The sequence below is a fragment of the Dermochelys coriacea genome, chromosome 18 (genome assembly GCF_009764565.3).
Source record: "Dermochelys coriacea isolate rDerCor1 chromosome 18, rDerCor1.pri.v4, whole genome shotgun sequence".
NCBI lineage: Eukaryota > Metazoa > Chordata > Testudines > Dermochelyidae > Dermochelys > Dermochelys coriacea.
Window position 1 is genome coordinate 22,175,898 of NC_050085.1, and position 20,939 is coordinate 22,196,836.

General features: G+C 46.5%; 2 protein-coding genes across 4 annotated transcripts in view; both read right to left on the reverse strand.

Annotated features, from left to right (window-relative positions):
- PLEKHG5 (pleckstrin homology and RhoGEF domain containing G5) overlaps positions 1-3,130 on the reverse strand; it is a 113,755-nt gene extending 110,625 nt beyond the window's left edge. The window contains exon 1 of the mRNA XM_038376849.2: positions 2,772-3,130. Coding sequence (XP_038232777.1) covers positions 2,772-2,838 — 67 coding nt within the window. The 5' untranslated portion in view covers positions 2,839-3,130. The remainder of the gene's footprint in view (positions 1-2,771) is intronic.
- A 2,693-nt stretch (positions 3,131-5,823) lies between these two features.
- NOL9 (nucleolar protein 9) lies at positions 5,824-18,993 on the reverse strand. Of its 3 annotated transcripts, none has more exons than XM_038377100.2 (12): positions 18,676-18,993; positions 17,678-17,900; positions 16,476-16,603; positions 15,287-15,425; positions 14,554-14,650; positions 13,617-13,714; positions 12,150-12,311; positions 11,581-11,875; positions 8,809-8,920; positions 8,204-8,381; positions 6,583-6,716; positions 5,824-6,169 (listed from the first exon to the last, which is right to left on the reverse strand). In XM_038377100.2, the coding sequence occupies exons 1-12, from the start codon at positions 18,976-18,978 to the stop codon at positions 6,059-6,061; spliced, it is 1,980 nt and encodes a 659-aa protein (XP_038233028.1). In that variant the 5' UTR covers positions 18,979-18,993; the 3' UTR covers positions 5,824-6,058. The 3 variants fall into 3 exon arrangements, 2 of the variants coding, with proteins under 2 accessions (XP_038233028.1, XP_038233027.1); XM_038377099.2 differs by having other exon boundaries at positions 5,824-6,172; XR_005289529.2 differs by lacking the exon at positions 5,824-6,169 and having other exon boundaries at positions 6,605-6,726; positions 8,103-8,381.
- Positions 18,994-20,939: the final 1,946 nt, after the last annotated feature.

The window sequence follows — 20,939 nt, forward strand, 5'->3', positions numbered from 1 at the left end:
GAAATCTACTGACAGCTATACTTACCTACATGCCTCCAGCTTTCATCCAGACCACACCATACGATCCATTATCCACAGCCAAGCTCTACGATACAACCGCGTTTGCTCCAACACCTCAGACAGAGACAAACACCTACAAGATCTCTGTCAAGCGTTCTTACAACTACAATACCCACCTGCTGACGTGAAGAAACAGATTGAGAGCGCCAGAAGAGTACCCAGAAGTCACCTGCTACAGGAAAGAAAATAACAGAATGCCAATAGCCATCACCTTCAGCCCCCAACTAAAACCTCTCTAGCGCATCATCAAGGATCTACAACCTATCCTGAAGGACGACCCATCACTCTCACAGATCTTGGGAGACAGCCCCCCAACCTGAAGCAAATACTCACCGGCAACCACATCACCACACAACAAAAACACTAACCCAGGAACCCATCCTTGCAACAAAACCCATTGCCAACTGTGTCCAAATATCTATTCAGGGGACACTAATCACATCAGCCACACTATCAGAGGCTCGTTCACCTGCACATCTACCAATGTGATCTATGCCATCATGTGCCAGCAATGCCCCTCTGCCATGTACATTGGCCAAACCGGACAGTCTCTACATAAAAGAATAAATGGACACAAATCAGACGTCAAGAATTATAACATTCAAAAACCAGTCGGAGAACACTTCAGTCTCTCTGGTCACTCGACTACAGATCTAAAAGTTGCAATATTACAACAAAACACCTTCAAAAACAAACTCCAATGAGAGACTGCTGAACTGGAATTAATTTGCAAACTGGACACCAGTAACTTAGGCTTGAATAAAGACTGGGAGTGGATGGGTCATTACACAAAGTAAAACTATTTCCCCATGTTTATTTTCCCCCCTACAGTTCCTCACACATTCTTGTCAACTGCTGGAAATGGCCCACCTTGATTATCACTACAAAAGTGTTTTTTTTCTCTCCTGCTGGTAATAGCTCACCTTACCTAATCACTCTCATTACAGTGTGTATGGTAACACCCATTGTTTCATGTTCTCTGTGTATATAAATCATCTCCCCACTGTATTTTCCACTGAATGCATCCGATGAAGTGAGCTGTAGCTCACGAAAGCTTATGCTCAAATAAATTTGTTAGTCTCTAAGGTGCCACAAGTACTCCTTTTCTTTTTGTTGATACAGAAAGTATGTATGTGGCTCCATCTGTCCCTTAGTCAGTAGGCACCAAATCTGGAACAATGGCCTCAATAAAAAGACTATCAAGGGGGAAGCAGTAGGATGAAAAGGGGCCTGCCTGTTCTTAGTGCAGGAAAACATTTCATATACACAATTAGATCCCACACCATTAGCTTAGCCAAAAACTCATGTATCCCAAATCTATGGTCAGGCCTGGGTTGTAGAGAAAACCCCACTATGACTCAAAGACCTCTATCCAAAGGCCTTTGTGGAGAAGTATTTTACTGCTCTCCAGGCTATGCAGAAGGAACCCCTGGTATGACAAGTCAAATAACTAACCTTAGTGCTGCCCCAATTGTTGCCTGGTTTCAGAATACTGCTCAGTCCATCTGTAGGTCACATTTCATGTGTGTTCCCAGTCAGATGGGCTAGGATGAAAATCCCAATGAATGGGTAGGTGAGAGGGATCTGTAGGTCTGTTCAAACAGGTTTTCCCTAGGTAGCCCTTTCATCAAGGAAACATTCACATGCAATGGGTTCGTGAAGGTCCAAGCAAAGCTTTGCCCCCAACACTTCACTGATCGGAATGCGACTTGCAACTTTTGCACATGAAGAGATGAATAGTCTGATTTCCTAGAACTTTTAAGCACAAAACAGGTTGGTAAAGTGCACGCAAGGATAGAACTAACCAGGCCATCTGAACAACAAAAGTGAGCTTCTGTCAGTTATTCACCCTACTGCTATTCTGATTCTCTCTGAATCGCTATCCCTGCCCTGAATCCAAAGAACATTGACGTTATTGACCTGCTAAAGGCAGATGCAACTGCCACCCATGCAAAGAATGAGACCCTCCAGCAAGATACATCATCAGTAAAAGTGATACACCAGCCCCAGCCTTTCCTTGAGGGCAACCATTTTGGCTTGTGCTCATGCAGGATAAGGCCCAGTTCTCCCTTATGCATTGTGCATGCATTATCTGAGAAGGTTGTTGCATCTTAGGTAGTCCAAGGTCATTCAGGAGATGAGCCAAAAGAATTTGAAACATTTTTGAAAGATGTTCTATATTACAAAGGCTCCCAAATCTCACAGCTTTCCCCCTTGTTCCTTTGCATGGATTTCCCTTGGCGTGCGGACATGGGACCATATATTGGGGTGGCTGGGAATTCAGCTCTTCCACTGAACTGTATAGCACTATTCATTGACAAGGCAGCGCCTGCCTTTAAGCACCAACAATTATGGTTTGCTTTGTTCTCTCCCTAAGAACAGCAATGAAACCAGCGGTCTCTGCTCCCCTCCTTCCTACTGGAAAAGTTCTCCATAATTTAGAGCCAGACCTTCTCATTAGCACATCATTGCTAGTTACCTCTCGCAGTCCTCTGAAGCCCTGCAAAGCTCTCAGCTCCTATACCATTAACTCATTACCACACCGATTAACAAGCACACCTTTGGAGAAAACTGAGCTATTAGCAGCTCACCGATTAGTTCACCTCTGTCCCGAGCTGAGTATTACTGAGAATGGCAGCTCCCTGCCTTGTGCTGCTCACATGGAGCGTATGCGGAGCTTTGGGTTTTGGTGCAGAAGAGAATTTACTCACTCATCCCCAGGCGTAGATTGAGCCAGCTCCGAGGGGGGGAACCATACTTGGTCAAGACCGAGTTCATAGTCTTCAGTGTGTGGCGGGGTAGCAAGGGACCCTGGCTGCACGCTCCTGCAGGAGAAAGGACCCCTGTTAACACAGTAAGGGGTACTGCACACAACAGACTCCTCGAAGCAGAGCAGATGCCCAGAGAGCTGCTCAAGGATCTGCTCACTGCAGGAAGAGTTCACTCCACTGCTCTCCTCCCCAACCCACACTGGAGAGAGCTTGCTTTCTTGAGCTGCTCCACTGACACGAAAAGCAACATGTGTTTGGCCTCTGCCAGTTCGTTTCTTCCCAGACCCGGAGCCCCTCGGGTGCTGTATATTTTAGTGTCGGCTTCTCAGAGCCGAGCACTTCACTTGCCTTCTCATTTGGGTTTCCTGATTTCCCTTCTCCACCCATTGTAACGCCCCCTCCCCCCACCCTTCTCTCCGCCTCTGCAGTTCAGCCACCACCAGCCTCCAGACCGCACAGCCTCTCACCGCTTGCCAGGTAGGGAGGATTTGACATTTCACAGCTGAACTTTGCCAAACCTGCTCCCCCCGGACATTTTCATCCTCCACTGAAGCGGAGCCCCAGCCCCTTTCAAAAACCCAAACCACTGAGCATCACAACAGCAGTAGGATGGGTTGCCACAACAACCCAGCTGCTCAGAGGCAGAGAAGCGGCATAGTGCCCCTTGTTCCACCCTCCCTCCATTCAGCCATGAGGCTCAGTCAGCTCTGACATCACAGATACAGAGCAGACGTCCTTTCACAACTGCAAGTTTGTTTCCTTTCTGCTCCCCTGCCCGCCCTTGTTTTGCTAGCAAGCCTTAGCTATACCTTTAACTTGGCAGGGTCGCTCTGAGGAGGCCCTGTGCTTCACAGGAGATTTTTTCCCTTGCTGCACAGATGGCCCCCATATTTGTTTTAGCCACTGTTCAGGCTAGTTTATCATCCAAGTCTTTCCTGTACTGCCAGACCCAGCCATATGGGGAGAATTAAGACTGGATTAAGTTAAAGCTTTAACTCTTTAACAGGCAGCGCTCAGCACAGACTGTCCCAGGCCCTTTTCTGATCCATGTTTTCCAGTAAAATCAATCCCTATTTCATTCACGGGTACACACACATTTCGGAAGTGTTACTGTCATATGTGAATTTGCTAAAGAACTAGATGAAAGCATTTCTTGAGTTATTCATAGCTGCTGTGTTATCACAGCCCAAGAACCTGAAACTCTGAACAATACCACATCCTTCCTCCTTTAAGAGCCTAAGTGTGAGCTGAGTCAAGAAGTTTGCAAATCGGATACAAGTCCCAAAGATTCCAGATTTTGCTTCTCAGAAAGACAACTTAGTCTCACTGAAGTCACATAGGTCTGGAAGGCACCTCTTGGTCACCAAGTTCAGTCCCCTGCTATTGCCCATAATCCCCTCCTTTAATCGATGTATTGCCTCCATGCTTCCCAAATACCAAACCACGAGTTAGGAGGAGACTGTGGGCTTGCCTGCACTGGGAAGTTTACTGTTGTTGCCAACAGGTTTAAGCCAAACCAGTCCTAAAAACAGTTTAATTGCAAATGTAGACAGGGCCAACCTGTCTTCAGCACCTTTCGAAAAGCTGCAGTCGAAAGCCACAAGTAATTTTTTTTAGTGTAAACAAATTAAGACCCCATTTACCAAAGATTGTTCCTTAGACACTGTTTCTGGATCCAGTAAACAGCTCTCCAAAGTGAGATGACAAATTATTAGCCAGCATTTAAGCTTTTAAGTCTACTGTAACCAAACCTTTACTCAACAATCCGAAAGAATTAGCACCCCAAATTGAGGGCTATGAAGTATTTCCTCTACCTTCAAACCATATCATATTCCACTAATTGCCCATGATCCAGCACTTCTCACAGGAAGCAGAACTTAGCGGGACAATGTTGTTACTGCTAGTGGTACATGTACATCACAAGTTTATCCCTATTCCATTAACATTTTAGCCTCCAATATCACCAGTTGATTTAGAAAGATGTGGGTAGTTAGATGCAGTAGAATCAAATCTCTCCCCAAAATACACATTTGGATACTTTCAGGCTTAAGTAAAAATAATACCCAGCCACCAAAGACAGAACAAACCAAGATAAAGGTTATTGTTAACCAGAACATTTTCTCAATAGTATTCTAGAAGCAGTAAGTCTATTGACATTGCCTATTGCCAACAGAACAGTTCCAGCTTTATCCTGGAGTTTCACTGGATTGGAGACTCAAGCTGTCTACACTCTTAGCAAGCTTAGGTGAAGTCTATTAGTCACTTCTCTCCCCATTAGGTTTTCTATAGCACCCACCACTAAGTGCCCTCTCAATCTGATGTAGCTTTAGCTATGACAATTCAAGGCCACAACATTTTACAAGTTTCAGAGTAGCAGCCATGTTAGTCTGTATTCACAAAAAGAAAAGGAGTACTTGTGGCACCTTAGAGACTAACAAATTTATCTGAGCATAAGCTTTCGTGAGCTACAGCTCACTTGATGAAGTGAGCTGTAGCTCACGAAAGCTTATGCTCAGATAAATTTGTTAGTCTCTAAGGTGCCACACAAGTCCTCCTTTTCTTTTTGCGAACATTTGACAAGTAACCCAACTCCCTCTAGTGGCCCTATTTGGAAAGTTATACACAGTACCTTGAAAAGTTACAGAAGTGTTTACAAGATGAAACTGTTTTTCGTATAGAAATGATCCAATTTAATAAAAAAGACATGAAATTAGTATCCATAGAGGGATAGTTAAGTCACTGCAAACTCCAAGACTAAAGATCAGAAAGTTGGGATGCCACTAACTTATAAATAAGCAATTAGGTTGAGATCATCAGTACACTGGAATTAATCAGATTTAAAAAAGTATTTTTGCATGTCATCCTCTTCCTATGGCTCTCAGTACAGTGGAGACATTTATTCAGAGGACATCACCCTCAAGATAACTGGGACAGAGTGACCCCAGCTACACATGGGCCAGTGTGGGATTTGAAAAAGAAACTGAAACTGAAGTTTTTAATAGATGTTTACTATAAAATACAAAGGTACATAATGGAAGTATAAAAAGTAAGCAGTTGGCAGGTAAACACTACACAATTTGCATTGGATGATAAATGCTCTTCCTCACAGTTCTGTGGGACCTTTGCTGGTTCCAAGAATGTGCCAAGTTCTCTGGGAAGCTCCCTGGCCCCTTATTATGAAACAAACCCTGTAATTCATTCTCTCAGAAGGCTTTAAATGGAGCTTATTATCTACTGTGTTCTCTTCTCTTGAGGTGCTTCTTCATTTTCAACTTCCCAGCTCCCGAAATGTCATAATTGTATTCAGATGTCACATAGGGGATCTCCCCTTCAGTTCCCTGCTGAAACACACAAAGAAACTGAAAGACACTGCCAGTCTGGACATTACTTTGTTCTGTTTCATTTATGCAGACTGACAGAATTTAGCGGTTTACCATTGGGCAGCTCTGAGAATCATGTACTGCCACACACAAGATTTTAAAAAGTAAGTTTAAAATTGAAAATAAAAATCGCCACTTAGTTTGTTAATATATAGAGAGAGAGCATTTAATCGGCTTATGTACTGAATACAAAACGTTCCTATCTTGGAGCCCTAACCAGCAGTTAATACACATAAGCCTCCCAGCTCATGCATGCCTTATAATACAGCTGATTTAATACAAGAAATAGATCTAATACCTTCTAACTAAAATACACATCACCCTGCTGTGTAGGTAGAAGCTGTTTGAAGATCTTCATAAGTCACCCTTACCTGGTTTGTAAAGACACAATCTGGAATGGTGATATTTCCCAGCAGCAGACAGTTTACAAGTCTTAAGTTTTCTGGTGGTACTGGAGTCAGAATATGGTAAAGCTTCCTCTCCATGTCAACCCCTCGGATAATTCCTTTAAAATATATTTACAGTTCAGTCTTAAATCCTCTGAGCTACGGAAGGATGCACAATCACTGCATAGTTGAAATTCTTTGCATGGGCTAATCATTTATTAAAGTAGTGTTTTAGGTTTAAGCAGGAATCATGTTCTAGACAGAGGCTGAAATATGATTTTCTTGCTACTCTTGTGATTTGTCTCCCCTACCCTCCATCCCCTTTTGGTCATGAAAAACCCAAATACCCCAGATGTCAACACCAGGATAGTTTTTTCCAGGAGCAGCAACAGAACCTTCAGATTTTCAAGTAAAATTGCTGTGCGTTTTCAAAACAGATGTACAACACACATTAATGCAATGTGAAGTTGTATAGCTAAAAGTCATTAGAAGCAATGCAAATATTTAGATTCAAAACAGCAACACCACCTGCTATAGTTTGTGATAAAATGGTATTTGTCATTAAATATATATTAAAATAAAACTTTTTTTTAAAGAGAGAACAAAGAATATGTGCACAATGCAGTCAAGTAAAAGTTGCAGGGGAACACTACTCTTTGCACTTCTGGACTGATTTTCCCTGTGCGACTTTAACATTACTTCAACTGTTTAGGGAATCCCCCCCCCACACACACACACACACTCCTTGTTTGTGGCTATGCTCCTGCAGAGCTCCAGGGAACCCTGAATGCTCCAGACATAGAAAGCAACTGAGAATTGTTGCATCAAAACCAGACTTTTTTCAAATTAAGTAGAGATGAGTGCTTAGTGAGGATTAGGCCCAAGGTAAGATTCAGACTTCAGGTGACTTTTGCTGTAGCCCTGTTCAGAGAAGTGTACTTATTTCCCCCCCACCCCACCCCGCACAATAAGAATATTTTACTCCAATCCACACAGGTTGAGACGTCCAAATGGATTTTGAGCACAATTTTCTGAAGTTGATCTTAAACATCTGAACCCAAAGGAAAATAATCAAGTTATGAATAAATACAAAGACTACAATGGAAACTGTTTTGCGACCTTAACTGTAGCTATTGCCACTCATCACTTTAAGACAGAGGGCTCACAAGCAAAGGTTATAATGGAAAACAAAACCTGTAGAGAAGAAGCAGATGTTTATTCTTTTACTCTACTCCCATTTTTCAAGTTACCTTTAAAAGAGTGATTAAAACCGATAAAAGAAAAGGAGTACTTGTGGCACCTTAGAGACTAACAAATTTATTAGAGCATAAGCTTTCGTGAGCTACAGCTCACTTCATCGGATGCATTTGGCCAAATGCATCCGATGAAGTGAGCTGTAGCTCACGAAAGCTTATGCTCTAATAAATTTGTTAGTCTCTAAGGTGCCACAAGTACTCCTTTTCTTTTTGCGAATACAGACTAACACGGCTGCTACTCTGAAACCTGTGATTAAAACCGATGATTCCGTTATGCTGCAGTTTCAACATATGATCAGAAGGGGCAATTTAGTTTAAGCAATGCTAGAGTCTTCCCAGGATTCACTCACCGAAGCCCAAGCAATCACAGACTGGTGTCTGTGTAAGCAAGACTGGCCCATCAGTCTGACATCTGACTTCATCCAATATCCTGCAGAGACCGACCCAGCTGGCATTTACTGAATACATGATGTGTATAGGAGCAACATCAGTGTGAATAACCCTGAGCGCAACAGCATTGAAAGGTACCTACAAAATAAGCCCCGGATCATTAGTTCAACTTCAATTTAGTTCTGAATTGCAAGAGACACATACTTTTAGTTATTTCTATCATCACTATATACAGTGTTGTTGTAGCCATAATGGTATACAAACTGAAATCTGCTGTATACTGTGTACCTACCTACATTAGTGACAAAACAGTACTGTAATCACAAACGGCTGACCAAAAGACACGTAAAATCTTTACTATATACATTTAAGAGAGTGCTGGCATAAATGTTAATCTGATAGAGATGTTTTACAAGTGGATTACTACTGCTCCTAACATTCGGACAGGGTCTTTTTGTTGACAGTTCTATAAAACATTTAGAATATAGTAATTTAGATTACTAACAATCAGCTTTCTGAATCCAGTCATCAAAATCTTTAATTCTTTCACAAATGGTTAAGTTACCTGATAGGGAACCAGACTGTGTAAAGGAAGTACTGATCTTGTTTCCAGAGGCTGCAGCTGGCCAAGGTAACCTAACATTGCCACATCCCGGAGGATACTGCTGTGGACCCGTCTAGAAAAATAAGCAAACATATCATGCAGAGATGAAAAACAATCATGTTCTAATTCAAACATAAGCACTTACTCAGACATTTCAGAATTTGCAGTGTAATATTTTTATATTCACTGTTTTAGAAGGTTTATTTTTAAATTTCTGTTGTTCAGACCTATTTAGAGCTATGTTTTATTAACCTTGTGGTTCTGAGATTCCATAGTTCAGTTGCAGGATGATATTATACGGCTGCTTGCTTTAGGCAGCAGTCACTTTTTAGATTCTGGCTCTCTTCTCCAGTGCTGAGAGCCAGGAGAATTTTCCATTCGCCAATTGTGACAAAGGAGAAGAAATGATGGTCTGAGCCAGTGACCCCAATCACGCTTTATTAAACGGCTCTTTAGTGAAGGTTTCTGGGTGAAGTCAAACACCCATGCATATCCCCCAATATCAGATAAATGGAAAACAAGTGACAGGATGAGAGCCAAGGAGAGACAGTTGCTGATGCACTCAATCTTCAGATAAATATCGGTTATTATGTTTGCCCTTAAACCATCATAACTAAAAGGCATATTGAGAGGCTTCAGGGTTTCTTCCTGTCCACAGCTTTACATACTCCTAGGGAAATTATGCGCTACTGCGTATGTGCATAATTAATAAGCTGCCCATATTTTTTTGTGCAGAAAAAAGCTTCTGCCAAAATGTTGCTTCAGTTCTGCCTTTTGCCCACCAGAAGGCACTGCGGCGCAAGAACAGCAGCAGCTCCCAGCAGAAAATAACTTCTGTAGTTCTGCCTTTTGCCCACCAGAGGGCCCTGTGGTGAAAGAACACAGCAGCAGCTCCTAGCCAGATGGGGAAGAGAAAGAGCCTGCCTTTGTCGCAGCACCTGTCAGGACAGGTCAGGAGACAGGGTTATGGGGAAACCGACAGCATGGGGTTGCTGGGGGGGGGAGGGGGTCAGACAGGGCCAAAAAACATTTTCTGACTCTTTTTGTCATCTGTAGTTACATACTTGCTGACAGGTATTTTGAAATAATGACCAAAAATAATTGAAACTGGTGTGATTATATTGTGTTATTTTGATAAATAAAACGTGCAGAATTTTAAAATATTGTGTGCAGATTTTTTTATTTTTTTGGCGCAGAATTATCCCAGAAATATTTACTATATCAAGGTTAGGGACACTGCATCAGTGTTCCCCCTAATTTTTCCCACACATGTGCCAAATTAATTTTATTATGAGCACCAATATGGAGGTGATGTGTGACATATCACCTCTATATTGGTGCACAGAAGAAAATTCATGTGGTGGGGTGGGGCCGGGCTGAGGGGTTCAAAGTGTGGGAGGGGGGCTCACGGCTTGGGTAGAGGGTTGGGGTATATGGGTGCAGGCTCTGGGGTGGAACTGAAGACGGAGGGGCTCAGGACTGAGGCAGAGAGTTGGGGTGCGGGCTCTGGGGTGGGGCTGAGGATGAGGGGTTTGGGGTGCAGGCTGCCCCAGGGCTAAAGCAGGGAGAGAGGACTCCCCCCAGCTCTCTCCCGGAAGCAGCACCTGGGCTGTGGTGGGGGTGGGGGGAAAAAGGCACCCTTCCCCATTGTGGCAGCTCCAGTGCTGAGTTGGGGCGCCCCTCCTCAGCAGAGGGTTGGCCCTCCCCTGGCCAGGTGGGTTCCATGAGTGCCCATGTGCCACTTAATAGACTGCTATGCAGCCACACAGCTTACAGGAAACTTAGTATTGCATGGCTATTAAATAGTTTCAGCAAAGCAAAAGGCTTTACTTTGCCATAACTGCAGTTCTCTGTTAAATCACTAGTGAAGGTGTGATTGCCTTGTTCCAGATACACAAGGCTACCATTGCACTACCAGTCTTGCACTTCTCTCATGAACTGATAAGCAGAACAGGATGAAATATTTCAAAACAAGTTTTTCCATCCAAAAATGGCTTTTGAAATTGACTTTTTGCAAAAAAAAATTAGCAATACTATCAAGGTTTTCATTTTTCATGAAAAAATGTAGTTTGATATTTTTCAAAATCAAACCATCAAAATTATTAAATAAAAATTGGTAGTTATTCCAAGGTTTTAAACAACATTTTTTGAAAAAACTATTAGAAAGTACACAAAAAGTATGTCCATTTAATGGATTTTAAAACCAAAAGAGACCATTATGATAATCTAATCTAACCTGCATAAAATATGCCACAGAACCATGCCAAGTAAATTCTTCGTGACAATCACAACTTCTGTTTAAGCTATGGATAGCTAGAGAGATTCTAGCCTTGATTTTAAGATGTCAAGTGTTGACAAATCCATCCCATCCCTTGGTAAGTGTTAGAATTGTTAATTATTCTCACTGTTAAAAATGTGGTTTGTTGTCTGAATTTCTCTAATGTCCATTTTCAACCACCGGATCTTGTTATACCTTTTTTCACTAGATTAAAGAGCCATCTACTATCAAATCTCTTCTCCATGTAGCTATTTGTAGGTGCTTTGACACTACGATGACTGTGCCATACAAGTACCTGAACAGCTACAAGTGTGGCTCTGCGAAGGTAACATCAGATACAGAGTTCTGCATTGTGCATTTACTTTCAAAATTTAGTGACTGTGAATGATGCTGAAATGCAGACAAACTGCTGGAAACACATACTCCATGACAGGAGCACTGGCTTTTGTACTTACGCTTCACCAGCATTCCCTGCTCCAGGAAATTTTGGTTGTACGCACAGCAATTTATGCCCTGTAGTCAATGTTTGAAAGTCGCTTTCTCCTTCATACTGCTTCCAATCCTCCATTCCACTCACATCCATGCTTTTACATTTGCCCTGTAATTTGCCTTTTGTATGTAGGCCAGCAGCAAGATTAATATATTCTGGGGTAAAGCGAGGCATATCCTTAAAGTCTTCCACACTGATCTGAACAATGTGACTGGGTGCCAGCAGTCGAATGATATCAATCAGAAGCAGCAATCCAACACCTTTGGGAATGGGGAGAGGGAGAGAAAACACAGTTTGCACAAGGTAGGGTAGTCACACCAGGTAAGCATCTTGCAGATCTGAACCTTGGTTATTAGAGACTCAGGAGTGTGTCTCTCAATGGTTGTTAGAGACTTAAAATAAACTCATACAGAATTAGAGTCATATTTCCCAGTCTCAGAATAGTTACAAAATGTGCATTATGGCACGTATACTGTTAAGATATAGCATGAATCTTCTAATGCATCTCCAAAGACTAGATATACACTGGCTTACCTTTCACCCATCCCATTGTATTGATGACCAAAGGCACTTCTTTCTTGTAGGAGTTAAACACATACTTTACTGTGTCAATATATCTTTCGGTATCCTGATCACAACTAGCTTCTCCATAATACACCATTTTACGTGGCATTCGCTGATGAGTGAATGGTGGCCCTGAAAAAAGACACACTGAAGATTAACAGTAAATACTTGGGAGATTCAGTAATTCAAAGAAAGCGGCCATAAAGAGTTAGCAAAACCCCCAAAACTCCTGAAGCACACATGCTCAATCCCCTTCTATACTGATGGAAGTTGTTCTTCCAGTTGTTTCACCTTTTTTGGAAAGGCTTGTGCTTTAAGATTTTCTCCACTTGCTCCAATGAACCCTTCCTCTGCTCTGCAGATCATTTCCTTTCAACTCTGAGCATACAGTCAAAGACTGTCAGTCTTGACGTCTGGGTATCAGAAACCTGATAAATCCACGAATGTGGTATGGAACTATACAATTCTTAAACATTTGAGTTTATAAATTAATTTAGATTAACTACTATTCTCGAAGACAATTTGAGCAGGGTAGCAGTTTTTGGTCAGGAAGTAAAAAAGGAACCCTAAATTGGAATGACAAAAGGACTGTGCGCATTACAATTTAGTAGTGTGAACACATTCGTTTTTTTTTCCTCCATGATGACAGAGCAGCCCAAGGCAAGCAGCTGATCCAAATAGTAGATCACACCATTTGGTACCTCGGAACCAAAGCTCTTTGGAGACGCCCAAGGCCATACCTACTAGCAGGTTTTCTACTTATGATTTTTCAAAAAACTTACAGCAATATTCTTCCCACTTTTTCCCACCCCAAGCTTAACAACTTTACAATTTAAAACCAGGGTGAGATGACTTTTTTTTTTTTTTTTAAAGCACAAACCCCAGGAAGTTCTAGGGCCTTTTACATTTTAAAAATTGTTCTTCTTTGACCCACACCACTATCTGCAAATCTCAAAAACATTAATAAATTTATCCTAAAGTTTCAGTGAGGTATGCAAGTATTATTCCCACTTTCACAGATGGAGAACTGAAACAGAGATTAAATGATTTGCCCAAGGTGTCACATGAAGTCTGTGGCAGAGAGGGAAAACTAACTCAGGTCTGCTATATCCCAGACCAACAGCATATAGAAAAGATCACCCTCTCCCCACCCACTCCCATAAAATATGTAAAAACCAAGAAGGGAGAATAACTTTCCTGGTAGTTCTGATATCCTAGAGATAGACCTTGGAGGATTTCACTCCCAGGTCTTAGCTCCTTATCACAAGATTGGCAGGCCTCCTTCACTTATAGTGTTTTTTGAACTGTGAGTAGAGGTAATATGGTTCTGTTAACACACAGGAGTGAGAATCCTACACAGTACCTTTAGAGAATTATATATATATATATACACACACACACACATTTCTTGTGATAAGAATATAGCAAAATACATACCAAGACATGGCTCTGACACATTAATTAAGGACACACAGCCAGGTGGTGTAAACTCTGTCTGTCCCAGATCACATTCCAAATATTCAACACAAGGAAGGCTACAATAAAAGAATAACGATATTTTAAGAGGCACTGCATATTAGCATTTGTGTAAATAAAACAGGACAGCATTTTACTTAGAATATATCAGGAAAAGAATCCAACTCTGACAGCTTTAAAACACAATGAAAATCTCAGACACTGAATAAGATCACTAGCTTTCTGCCTCCTCCCTCTATTTGACAGACTTTAATGATCAAGCAAGGACAAACTATGACTAAGACTCCATGTGCATCATGGAGGTCGCAGATTCCATTACTTTGTGCAACCTCCTTGACTTCTGCAGCGTCCAGGGCCAGCTGCTCAGGTGGCCCTGTGGGCAGCCACACCAGCTGCTGCTCGGGCAGCTCCTGGCAGCGGTCCCCGGGCAGCCGGCTGGAGCAGTTGCCATCCACTGGCCCCGGGCACTCCTGGACATTTCCCCCCACCCCCACCCGACCAGCCACCCCCCAGTTTTAGTCACAGGTATAAGTCATGGACAGGTTACAGGCTGTGAATTTTTGTTGATTGCCTGTGACCTGTCCATGACTTTTACTAAAACTACCTGTTGACTACCTATGTAGCTTTAACTATAAACAACTACAACACCAGGCAGAATGCATGGTCTGGACCAGCGACAGCCCAATACCATTCCAGTCTTTAGCAGAGAGACTGCCAATCAATGCCAAATTGCACAAGTGATACAGACAGATGGGGACTGCGAATACTATCAAGCAAAAATTGTCATTTTCAAAAATATCCAAATCCCCAGTAATTATTTACAAATAATCCTATCAATTTTTCTCGCCCAGATCATAGAAGATCTGAAAATTTGAGTTTTATAGGATAAAAAACTCACTGATTCAGCAACAGGTTAATGAGATATCTGTTAAATGTTGATTTTCCAATACTTTTTGGGCCACACACCAGAATGACAGGACAACCATCATCTTCCTCTGGAAAAATAAACATATCCTGAAATGGACCATTACTATAAAATAATCTCATGCATACTACTCCACAAAAGTTTACAAAAATTTAATCTCAGGAGTTGAGCATTTTCATCGAAAGAGCAGTTTACATAACATGGGCTTATATTTGCACTTGGGAACCAGAACAAGATAGCTTTGTTTAAAGATGAAGAGGGTATTGACATTTATAAACACAAAATAAAAAGCTTTCTAAGAGGGCGGACTCCAACACCTGGGCACAAAACCAGCCTTGCAAAATTCTACTTGCCTACGGGAAATTATTTGGGGAGTGGGGGAAACTGATAACCCCCCAACCCCCACTAAAATCATCATAAAGGCACATTAGTTTTGGTGGCAGATCAGCAAGGCAGCAATAAGCCTTATGAGCGAGATAAACACTCCCTCCTGCCCCTCTAAATACATCAAAATGGGGTAACTCACACTCAGTTTGGTTCAGAAACTCCCCCAAAGACTTGAAATTTGACCCAAGCTTTTCACTATTGTCGGGGCATGGTTTCACAAGCATGAACTTAGGAAAAAGACTCTGAGAAAGGAGCTTTTGCTCCCTTTATATCACTGCAAAACTTAACATATTCAGTTCCATCAATTTAAGATACTCACCACAACACGCTTGTATTAACTCTTCAATTGCCGAAACTGAACTCTCTGAAAAAATCAGGCCACTTTCAGGATCACGTTTCCCAATACCAGTAGAAGCTAGAGCTGCATCTTCTGGTGTGAAGCAAGGACCCCTTTGTCTCTAGAGATCAGCAAGCATATAGCCGAGAAAGGTTTTAGAAAATTCATACATAATACAAAACTCCAGAATAACTTCTACTGTCTTATTGACTGGACAGTGGTACCAGGACAGAAGGATTTAGTCACACTGTCTTCTCTGTTCTAGTTCTATAGAAGTCTTAAGTCCAAGTGATAGGAAGAAAGTGCTAGGAACAAGGTCTCATCTTCATTGACATTCTACTTACTACAGCAAATGGCACCTTATCAATACCACAGACAGATATGTCTAAAATGGGGAGAATGATACCTCCTTTATAAAGCACTTGGAGCTCTACTGATGAAAAACTCTGTAAAAGCTAAGTATTATTATATACAGGTCTATAGTGCTCAGACCATTGTAAAACATGGGAAACCAGCCTTATAATTCAAAGGCATGGGAGCACACCCGAAAGTCGCATGACAGACATAGGATGATGACATGATTGGAACATGAAACAAGGTGCTCTGGAAACAATAATGGGGCTGGGCCAGTCAAGTGGAGCTGCCACCAACTGCATACAGAACAGGAAACACTAGAGGGCTGGGGAGTGTGGGGAGAAAAGTATGGGAAGACAGTAGCAAGAAAGTGACTGGAACAAAGGACTAAGAAGGATAAGTAGTAAAAGAGGGAGTCAAGGTCTGGCAAAGGATAGATCCATGTGTATATAAAAGAATGAATTACAATTTATGTACACGGTTATAATTCCATCACTGATTCAGCAACAGGTTAATGAAATATCTGTTAAATGTTGACTTGAATGACTACATACATGATTCAAGCTTTGGTCTTATGGTAAATATCCAGAATACGTCTATGGAACAGTACCCCCTTAATTCACAATTCCTGGAAATTAGTCTGAATTTTACAAACATAACATGCCTTTTTTCTGACCCATATATTTATTTCTCCATACACCACTGATCTTCTCCTGAAGCCATGCAAATTTTTCTTCCTCATAAAACAATTCCCATAGGATAAGCTTGAACAAATGCAAGATTTCCATTAAGTAACCAAGTGGAAGATGCATTTCACCTTTACTCTGAAGATATGGGAGAACTCTGGGTGATTAAGAATGAATCTTGTAACCGACGTATCCAGACCATCCAACAGCACCACGGAACACAAAGGGGCAAAATTTTTCATCAGTTTAATTCTAGCAGCTGCAAGATGACAACAGTTAGTCTTAAAACACTATATTTCACACAAATTAGAGTTCAAGTCCAAAACCGATACAATGGACAAATACTTTTTACATTATCTGACCTTCATAATACCTGTGAGGTACGTATCTCCCCCATTTGACAAATGTGGAAAGAGAAGCAAACATCTTATGTGATTTGCCAAAGAAGTCAGTGATGTGCAGAATTAGAACTCATGAGTTCCTATTTTCCAGTCCTGTACTTTAGAAAATAACCTAGAGCTCCATGGAAAACGAGGAAGTATATTCGTATCCTAAAGTTAGGCAATAAACAACACTCAGTCATTTTCATTGCCATAAAAAAGTGATAAAGACGATCTTGAAAGTTTGCCAATGACTACGTACAACTATAGACCAAATATTTGTGTGTGTGAATTTAGTGTGGGACATATGATGGCCGGATAGCCCTAAAAACTGTAGTACCCACTGGACAGATACAGCATGAAACATCTCTCCCCTCAATCCAGGTGAGCTAGTAGGATCACCTAATCTGACCTCTTATGTAAAACAGGCCCTAGAATTTCAACCAGTGATTCCTGCTTGTAGCTCAACTTGTGGTTGAATAAAGCACATCTTTTAGAAAATCATCCAGTCTTGATTTAAGGACTGCCAGCAATGGAAAATTTACTACAGCATTTGGTAATCTGTACTAATAGTTAACTACCCTCACTGGTAAAAATTTGACTCTAATGGGAAGTTATTCTGCTTTGCCTCTACAGAAAACAGCCAGAAAAGGCATCAACAGCAATAGTGACAATGAGGATGTGTCACTAGACTGGGACCACCCTAACTCAGTTCACAGAGGCCACTGAATAATGTCAGGTGAAGATGACTTTTGATCACAACTCTAGTCTACATTTAGAATGGTGACAGAGATAAAAGGCTTACCTCACTACAAGGTCTCCGGGATTCTTCAGTCTGCCCCAAAGCAATTGCTTAAAGGTAGCCCTACATGTAACCAGCCCTAACAGCATGGCTCTTCAGCCCCCCAAATAGCAGACTCCCCACCAAAGCACAGTGTTCAGCCCATGCTTACCACGTGGCACATGATGGGCTCTGAGCATCGCCCTGGCTGATATCCTCATCTCCTTTTTTGATTTCTCCAGCGTCTCGTAGATCACTGCTTCGATGGTCAGGGCACAGTGGGTCTGAGGGGAGAAGAGGTCGTAGGCAGGCTGCTCCTGAGCGATGGTAAAGCCAAACACTCGGACTGCACCATAGAGGCAGGTCAGGCGGCATTTCCCAGTGAAGGTCAGCTTCTGCAGTGGGGAAACAGGAGACGAGATACCGACCAGGCTCGAACACAGGGCGGTGCTAGAGACCCCTTGGCAGGGCAGTTCACACATGAGAGGCGCTGAGTTTCCCGCCGCCCAGGAGCTGCCAGCCACCCTCCCACCCCATCCCTGCTCCCACACTCGGCTGGGGCCCAAAGCCGCCGCGCACCTGCAGCCCCCCAACTATTCCCCGCTACCCCCACCAGCAGCCGCCCCGCCCCGCCCCCTCCGACGGCCACCGCCCCAAACGCCAGCCCCTCGCCCCACAAACGCCGGCGCCGGCCCCCTCCAACACCTGCTCCCCGCAATGGCCGCCCCGCCCCCCCCAAAGCCAACGGCCGCCCCCCCAACGGCCGCGCCCCCCCCAAACGCCGGCGCCGGCCCCCCCACCGGCCGCCTCCAACACCTGCTCCCCACAATGGCCGCCCCGCCCCCCCCCAAAGCCAACGGCCGCCCCCGCCCAACGGCCGCCCCCCCAACGCCTGCCCCCTCCCCCCCACCGGCCCCCTCCAACACCTGCTCCCCGCAATGGCCGCCCCGCCCCCTCCAAAGCCAACGGCCGCCCCCGCCCAACGGCCGCCCCCCCAACGCCTGCCCCCTCCCCCCCCACCGGCCCCCTCCAACACCTGCTCCCCGCAATGGCCGCCCCGCCCCCCCCAAAGCCAACGGCCGCCCCCCCCAACGGCCGCGCCCCCCCCAAACGCCGGCGCCGGCCCCCCCCAACACCTGCTCCCCCCAACGGCCGCCCCCAGCTCCCAACCTGGGCGTGCGGCAAGAGCAGCACCACGGCGCCGTCTGTGGCCTCCACCGCGGCGAGGCTGCGCGCTGCCGGGGCCGCCTCCCCGCCGCCCCCCGGGCCCGGCGCCTGCAGCAGCCCCGAGCGCACGAAGGAGGCGGCGTATTCCCGCCACGCGTCCCGGCCGGGCCGCTCCCGCCACTGGCGGGCCACAGGGCCCGGGCCCGAGCCTGAGCCTCCCTGCCGGCGGCCGCGGCCCAGGCGCTTCCGCGGAGCCGGCGCCCGGCGGGCCGGGGGGAAGCGGCGGAGAGCGGGCGGCCGGGGCATGGCGGCCTGCAGAGCAACTCTCGCGAGAGTCGCCCCAGCCGGCGAGAAGCGGGAGGGGCCACGGGATTGCGCGAGACCCGACTCAAGCGCCCCCGCACGGGGTCAGAGGGGGCGTCGAGGCCGGGGGGGGGGCAGCGGGACGCGCGTCGGGGGCCGCGACGCTGGACCCCCAGCCCCCCCCCCCCGCGGGGGCCGCGACGCTGGACCCCCAGCCCCTCCCCCCGCGCGGCCCTTGACACTGGACCCCCAGCCCCTCCCCCCGCGGGGGCCGCGACGCTGGACCCCCAGCCCCTCCCCCTCGCGCAGCCCTTGACACTGGACCCCCAGCCCCCCCCCCCCGCGCGGCCCGCGACACTGGACCCCCAGCCCCCCCCCCCGCGCGGCCCGCGACGCTGGACCCCCAGCCCCTCCCCCCCGCGGGGGCCGCGACGCTGGACCCCCAGCCCCTCCCCCTCGCGCAGCCCTTGACACTGGACCCCCAGCCCCCCCCCCCCGCGCGGCCCGCGACGCTGGACCCCCAGCCCCTGCCCCCCGCGCAGCCCTTGACACTGGACCCCCAGTCCCTCCCCCCGCGGGGGCCGCGACGCTGGACCCCCAGCCCCTCCCCCTCGCGCAGCCCTTGACACTGGACCCCCAGCCCCTCCCCCCGCGGGGGCCGCGACGCTGGACCCCCAGCCCCTCCCCCCGCGCGGCCCGCGACGCTGGACCCCCAGCCCCCCCCCCCGCGCGGCCCGCGACGCTGGACCCCCAGCCCCTGCCCCCCGCGCAGCCCTTGACACTGGACCCCCAGCCCCTCCCTCCCGCGGGGGCCGCGACGCTGGACCCCCAGCCCCTCCCCCTCGCGCAGCCCTTGACACTGGACCCCCAGCCCCTCCCCCCCGCGGGGGCCGCGACGCTGGACCCCCAGCCCCTCCCCCCCGCGGGGGCCGCGACGCTGGACCCCCAGCCCCTCCCCCTCGCGCAGCCCTTGACACTGGACCCCCAGCCCCTCCCCCCGCGGGGGCCGCGACGCTGGACCCCCAGCCCCTCCCCCCGCGCGGCCCGCGACGCTGGACCCCCAGCCCCCCCCCCCCGCGGGGGCCGCGACGCTGGACCCCCAGCCCCTCCCCCTCGCGCAGCCCTTGACACTGGACCCCCAGCCCCTCCCCCCGCGGGGGCCGCGACACTGGACCCCCAGCCCCTCCCCCCGCGGGGGCCGCGACACTGGACCCCCAGCCCCTCCCCCCGCAGGGGCCGCGACACTGGACCCCCGGCCGCGACACGGTGCCTGCCCACACACCTCCAGACCCCAAAGACCCCTTCCCTGGCCGGGGGGCACTAGGCTTGTGTTTGTGCCTAGGCTACTCCTTGTCCCAATGCAATCGAGCCATAAGATGTTCTCTTGCATCTATACTGGGGAAAGGCCAAGGCTGGGCCCGGAAAGGCAAGGCCTAGTGCAGCCGTACTGAACTCCACTCCATCCTGCTCTGCACCGGCGGTTCTCAACCTTTCTTCCTTTGCGCACCTTTAACAAAGTTCAAGTGGAGGTGCAGACGCCTTTGGAAATCTATTGTCTGTAACTGTCGTTGAATTCTGTTCAGCAAGTTATCCGTCTAAGTCTTTCGCAGACCCCTTAGACGTAGTCCACGGACCAGAGACTGAGAACCACTGCTCTATACAAACCAAGAGCGAGGGACGTGAAGAGGGACACCGCTGTGACGGGAAGAGCTCTCTGGACTCTTCCCTGCACCTGCTCATTAGTGCACAAAGTCTCCAGCACAGGGACGGTCTGTACTGATGTGTTTTGTATGTTGTAGGCACCAAAAAAAGAAAAGGCCCAGCTGCACGCTTTCCCCTCCTCAGCCTGCACTCCCCATTATCTACTCTTCCTCAGAGTCCATCCCAAAAGGGGAGCTCATCCATAAGCATCTGTTAGACCTGTCATAAACCCCAAAGCTTATGGTCAATGAGCAGCACTTATT